This window comes from Oryctolagus cuniculus, chromosome 2, assembly GCF_964237555.1.
Source record: "Oryctolagus cuniculus chromosome 2, mOryCun1.1, whole genome shotgun sequence".
NCBI classification, from domain to species: domain Eukaryota; kingdom Metazoa; phylum Chordata; class Mammalia; order Lagomorpha; family Leporidae; genus Oryctolagus; species Oryctolagus cuniculus.
Genome location: NC_091433.1, coordinates 106,973,165 through 106,979,414, shown reverse-complemented (window position 1 = coordinate 106,979,414; position 6,250 = coordinate 106,973,165). Strand labels below are relative to the sequence as shown.

The 6,250-nt window shown below is 48.8% G+C and overlaps 1 protein-coding gene across 46 annotated transcripts in view; it reads left to right on the top strand.

Moving 5' to 3' along the window:
* The first annotated feature begins 12 nt into the window (after positions 1–12).
* The window catches only part of MAP4K4 (mitogen-activated protein kinase kinase kinase kinase 4), a 185,393-nt gene continuing 179,155 nt past the window's right edge, over positions 13–6,250 (top strand). For 8 of the 46 annotated variants that reach the window (XM_051835407.2, XM_051835251.2, XM_051835316.2 and 5 more), the window contains exons 1-2: positions 17–500; positions 830–895. In XM_051835407.2, coding sequence (XP_051691367.1) covers positions 444–500; positions 830–895 — 123 coding nt within the window. In that variant the 5' untranslated portion in view covers positions 17–443. Of the gene's footprint in view, positions 501–784; positions 896–6,250 lie in introns of those variants that run through there. The other 38 variants (XM_051835298.2, XM_051835368.2, XM_051835246.2 and 35 more) reach the window with 9 other exon arrangements.

Genomic DNA, 6,250 nt, shown 5'->3' with positions numbered 1-6,250 from the left:
CCGCCTCCCGGGTTATCTTTGTCTCGCTGAGCCTCGCGCTCGCTCGCTCCCTCGCTCGCTCAACTCTCGGCGGCGCCGCGGCCCCTCGCTCCGGGCCCGTCCTCGAGGCGCACGGCGCGGGGCGCGGGCGCCGGGGCCTGAGGCGGCGGGCGACGCCCGGAGGGGGGCCTGACGGCCCGGCCCGCGCCATGGTGTGAGCGCCGCCGCCGCCCGCGCACGCTCCGCCCGCCCGCCCTCCGCGCGGCCCGGGCGGCCGAGAGCCGCGAGCGGCCGGAGATCGCGGCCGAGTCCGCCGCCGCCGGCCCCGCGCGGGGAAGCGTCCCGGGCCGGCCCGGCTGCCGCGCGTGGGGAACGCAGTCGGCGGCCTGGCCCTGCGGCTGAGCGACACCGAGCAGTAGGGAGATTGATTGTTATTATTTGCTTTGCGGTGGCAAAAAGGGAAAATGGCGAACGACTCTCCTGCAAAAAGTCTGGTGGACATCGACCTCTCCTCCCTGCGGGTGAGTGGGCCCCGCGGGCGGGCTGGCGGACGCGCGGGCAGCGGGCAGCGGGGGCCGCGCCCTGGCCGGCCGGGCCCTCGGGCGCCACCGTGGGCAGAGCCGCGGGCGCGGCGGCCCCTTTGTCTGCCTCGGTCGGCCTGTGGGGGGATCCGGGGCGCGACCCCCCGGCACCCCGGCCTCCGCGCGGCCCTGGGGGCGCTGGGTGGGGGGGACCGCACGGGGCGAAACCCACCTCTATTGTCACCGCCCTTCCTCTCCCACTGCCCCGCCGTGTTTATTCATTTGGGGGCCGCTTTTAAATGATAACCGCTGCCCTCCTTCCTCTCCAGGACCCTGCTGGGATTTTTGAGCTGGTGGAAGTGGTTGGAAATGGCACCTACGGACAAGTCTATAAGGTCGGTGCGGGGCGCCTCTTTGTTCGCCGGGGCGCGTTGAAACTTCTGGTTGGGGACAAATGCTCTGTTGACTGGAGGCCACGCCGCTTGGCCGAAGTTGGCAAAAGACTTTCTCCTTGCAGCCCCTCTGTTTCTGAACACCCGTTGTGATGGTCACAGTGGCCTTACAAGACCTCACTTCCTGGCTTTGAGATAAGGAAATAAGCTACACTCTTAGGCATGCACTTTTTCTTAAGTAAAATGGAAACGGATTTTTTTTTTTAAATAAGACAACCTGGATTTTTTTTTTTAAATTTTCATTTCCAAATGTGGCCTTTGAGTTTGTGCATGGATTAAAAATTCAGGATGGGCAGGCCTTGCCTACGATGATCCTAAACCCGCGCCAGCGCCTTCCTGAACATTGTCACCGGCCGTCCTTGTTTGAGGGCTTGCCAGGTGTCCGAGGTGGGGCGTTTGGTGTTACCTGGGACTGACTATTTTCTAACTCTGCCTGTCGGACCCAACACTGACGGATGCATATTTTTGGAGAAGCAGCGAGGAGTGTGTGTTTGGGCAATAGGAGCAGAAGAATTACTGTGTGGGGATTATAAAATCTGAATTCCAGGAATAACCTGTTTGACAGCTGTGTAATTGAAACAGCCATGAGGGCGAGCCAGGATGCTCTGTATTCACACCCATCCCAGGTCTCTTCTCTTTTTTTTAAAAAATTTTAACCATCCCCCCCCGACCCCCCCAACCCTGTAAAAGAAATCAAGGAATCTGGGGACTGTTGAGTGTTCCCTGAGTAGCTGACACCTGGTTGACTCGCAGAGTTGTTCTTTTTATCCAGTGCACGTTGTAGAGGTGATGAAAGACCTGTAGGTAATGGAGGTACAGGCTTTGGGAATGCATTCTTCCAGGCTGCATTGGATTCTTGTTGACGAATCCTTTTCTCAAAGTGATCTGCAATTGGGTGCAAGGTTGGGCTAGGGAAAAAAAAATCTTATGAAGCAGCCCTTTGTGGTTCACCATGAAGAATTGTCATTGTTTCGTTGAAAACTGGGGGTCGGGGGAGTGTTGGGAGCTGACTGTAGACATTTTCTTGGGCCTAATAAGTGTGGATCCTTTTGTCTGTCTCCTGCTTTCTGAATAGGGCTTATCCACCACTTGAACGCCTGTCCCCAGCCCCAGCTCCCCCTGGCCTGTAGTCTGAAGTTGAGTCGGTTTTCTTAGGTGATCTCTAGTGAATTCGCCTGTGTGTTGTTGGTTAGCTGTTGGGGCCCCGGGCCAGATTTTTGAATTTGAAAACGAGCCCTGTTAAACTCGGCCTGTTGGGCTCAACTGAATTTGGAAGGCTTTGGAAAAATTTGGAAAAGATTGTGTTGCAACTCACTGAGTGGCTGGTTACTGGCTTAAAAGATGTTCTTCCCAGCCCCCGTGTTTGTTTAAGCACCAGGCGGTTTTTTTTTCTAACCCAGTTTTTCTGGCCAGATCTTAAGTGGTGAGTGTAATCTTCCAAGTGAGTTAGCCAGAGCTTGGTTTTGACCTGGTTACACGGACGTTGACTTGTTTGTATCTTAGTTGGTCAGCATGGGTGTTAAGAGCAGAGAAGTCGTCGAGGGTGCCATAGTAGTTTTCAGACCATAAGAAAAGAGTGATACCAGGGTGCATATTATTTTAAGAGGTGGGCTTTTAACAGTTTGGGCAGGTTCACTGTTAAGTTTTTACCTCCTCCCCCCATTTCCTTTTGGGTTCCATCCCCCCTCCCTCAAGCTCTTGAAGCAGATTTGCTGAGCGCTGCATTTGAGAAGTATTTGGGATACTGGCAGTGACACAGCTCTCTGACTACAAAGTCTGTGCAGCTGAGGAGAAATTCTCTAATTATGCAAACCCAAGGATGAAGAAATCTGTGCAGAAGTTGCATGCAGTCCAGAACGAAGAAGTGTCTGAGATTTTGCGCTCAAGTGGTTACTTTTTTTTTTTTTATCAAACATACACAGAAAAAGAGAAAGCTCAGTTTAAGTAATCAGCACATGACTAATCTTGTTTCATCTATATTTCTTCCTCTCTTTTATCTTAAACTCCAGATACCATTTCATCTATAAATACTTCAGGATGTTTCTTTTCTTTTCTTTTTTTTTTTTTTCTGTTTTTTACGCAATCACAGTGTCATCCTCACATCACCAGTGTTAACATTTTCCTGATTACTTTCTTCATATCACAAGAAGCTCTTCAGTGTTTAGGAACTGCCTGTGAACCTTAATCTTAGGAGAGATAAAAATAGTGGAGAAAGCAACTTTTTTTTTTATTAAAGATTTATTTATTTATTTGAAAGAGTTACACAGAGAGAAGGAGAGGCAGAGAGAGAGAGCGCGAAAAAGAGAGGTCTTCCATCCGCTGGTTCACTCCCCAGATGGCAGCAAAGGCCAGAGCTGTGCCAATCCGAAGCCAGGAGCTTCTTCCCGGTCTCCCATGTGGGTGCAGGGGCCCAAGGACTTGGGCTATCTTCTAGTGCTTTCCCAGGCCATAGCAGAGAGCTGGATCGGGAGTGGAGCAGCCAGGACTCGAACCGGTGCCCATATGGGATGTTGGCACTGCAGGTGGCGACTTTACCCGCTATGCAATGGCTCCAGCCCCTCTGTTTTCTTTATTAAATGTATAGTATTTAGAATCATTTGCCATTATTACATACATAGGAGTTTATTTAGGGTTTTTTGTTGGCATGGTTTGCTTATGGTGTCTTTGGGATTAGATTATCATCACTCTAGTTTATTGCTGGTAAATATTCTTTAGTGTGAATAGCATCAGAGCTTGGAAAATATTTGTGGCTAGTTATTTGTAAAACAAGCTTTGTCTTTTGTTTTTTAAAGTAATTTCAGGTGAAACACCTGTAGTCCTAATTGTTTCAGTGCTTTATTTTCTATTCACTTTTTTCTGTGGACTTCCAGTTTTTAGTGATGGTGGTTGCTTGTTTTGAGGACTGTGTTTATCTGAAGTAGATGAGTTGAAGAAGGGAGTTTTCCTAGTTTTGATATGTTCTGTGAAAATGACATTTATGGAGAGATACCTTCTAATTTTTTGTATCTCTGACAGAGATGGTGAATGATGTGCTGTAGCTGAACACGATATAAGTTAAAAAGAGTTGAACAACAGGGTATATTCTGTTTACAGAAAAATACTTCTAGCCTTGGGCTTTTGCTCAGAGAAGGATATACAGAAATGAAAGTTAAAAAATTGTGAATTTTGTTCAAGATTACATTCAGAATAATCTTTATTTGCTAAAGAATAAAGTACTATGTGTCTGCTTACTGATTGCTCAGACTGAATAAATTGTGAATTTTAATTATTTTCATCAGTGAAGGCAGAGATAATGTGGAGAATTAAAACCAGCAATACATCAGCTTTGTTCCATGCTATTTTGGATTTAAATTTTTTTCATATTTATTTGGTCCTTTTTCTCCCCTTGGGTGGCCAGTGCTGTTTAGTATTTTGTGAACATGTGATGGCAGGGGCGTCAGACTGTCTTGAATGGGAGACTGCCAGCCTGAGAAGCAAGTGCTGTGTCCAGCAGGACTGAAGGTGGGGTGGTCAGAGGGGACTGGAACAGGAAAGTCAGGGAGTCCAGAACCCAGCAGGTGAAAAGTCTGAAGGAAGCGCTGAGGCACAGGAGGGGTGATAGACACAGAGTGCTGCTGTCCCTCTCCCCTCCCTCGAAGAAAGTCCGTGTCGCTGAGGCACAGGAGGGGTGATAGACACAGAGTGCTGCTGTCCCTCTCCCCTCCCTCGAAGAAAGTCCGTGTAGACCTGGGAGGCAGCACTGGAAACCCGAAGACATCAGTGGTAAGGGAGCCAATGCTGCATGCTGGCCAGCCATTAGGCACTGTGCTATCAGTGTACCCTCTTTTATTGAAGAACAGGGAGAAGAAGACGTGTGCAGAAGAGGGAGTGACCTTTGGAAGCAAGAGGGTTAGGAAGCAGTGGGCATCTCCCGGAGGGGTTACTTGTGTTGGAGTGGAGCAGAAGCACATCCTTAGGTACACATTGGGGAGCTGACTGGAAAGTTTTGTTGGGATTTGGGATCCCTGGGAGTAGGATTGGGGATCCTGGTCAGGTGATGTTTTGGGAAGGAGCAGGTGGATGGCTGGCCTTGAGCAGTAGCCCAGAGACAGGGGGTGAAGACTGCATCAGGGTAGTGGCCGAGGTGGTAGAGAGGAGAGGCCGAGACTGATAGGTGGGGCATTGCTCTCTGCTGTGTTTAACTTGCTGAATTCACTGCTTCTTGCCAGGCTTTGGTATGTCCCTTTAAATGGGTAGTCTTTCTCCACTACATAGGAGGAGCCTTGATATTTGCACTTGAAAGTGCCAAAATTACTGTAAGATGCTCAGAGATGTAAATTGACCTCTGAAGACATTAGTCTGTCATTTGGAGCAAGCACTTAAGCCTTTCTGAAAGGTTCTCTAAATGTTATCTTCTAAGTGTAGCATCTCCTGTTCTTAATTGGAGGTAAAAGCTTCCAGTGCGGCAATATAGATTCTGTAGAATCAGGCGTTTCCATTGGGAGGAGGGTTGTAACAGCTGATTTGCCCTGAGTGGCATGCTTGGACTTGTCCTGAGATATTTCCCTCCTGCTGGAAAGGCTCCCGGGCTTGGGTAAGATGGGAGGAAGCTAGCCCTGTTGAGCAAGTCATGGTGTGTCGCTCTCAAAGAATATCAACCCCAAACTTCCAAAGGCTGCATTAGATTTGGAACATTGAAAGTTTTCCAGAAAAAAGCAACCACCAAACAAAATCCTGCTGATTTGGGCTTTTTTAATGTATTACTTGAAGCTTTGTAATAAATATGTAAACCATTTGTACATCTGCAAACTTGTATTTTGCCTTTTTTCTTAACCAATATTGACACCCAAAACTACTCTCCAGACAGTATTGGATACTGTTTGACAATATTTTGGTGCAGATTGAGCCTTGAAGTCCAGAGAGACCTTTTTTGAAATAGTAGATCCTACTTTAGAAGCCATGCTGCCCTGAAGAGGTGTGCTAAGCTAAAGCAGAATCACTGAGGAGTTCCCAGAGAACTAAAGAGACCGTAACCTAAGCACATTTTACCTTAGAGCTCGGTGCTCTGACTACAGGTTTTACACATGGCCTTTGCTTTTGCTGCTTTGCTTTGTTAGTAAATACGAGCCCAGCTCGTTGTGAGCAGCTGCTGGAGCCAAGACCACCCTTGTGGCTTCAGGTGCTTCCCCCTCTCAGCTGGGTCAAGTTTACGATGGCTGCACTTCTCATGAGTATCAGTGCTGTCGTCTTCCCAGTCATCTAGCAGATGGCAGCAAAGGCCAGGGCTGAGCCAGCCCAAAGCCAAGAGCTGTGTTGGGG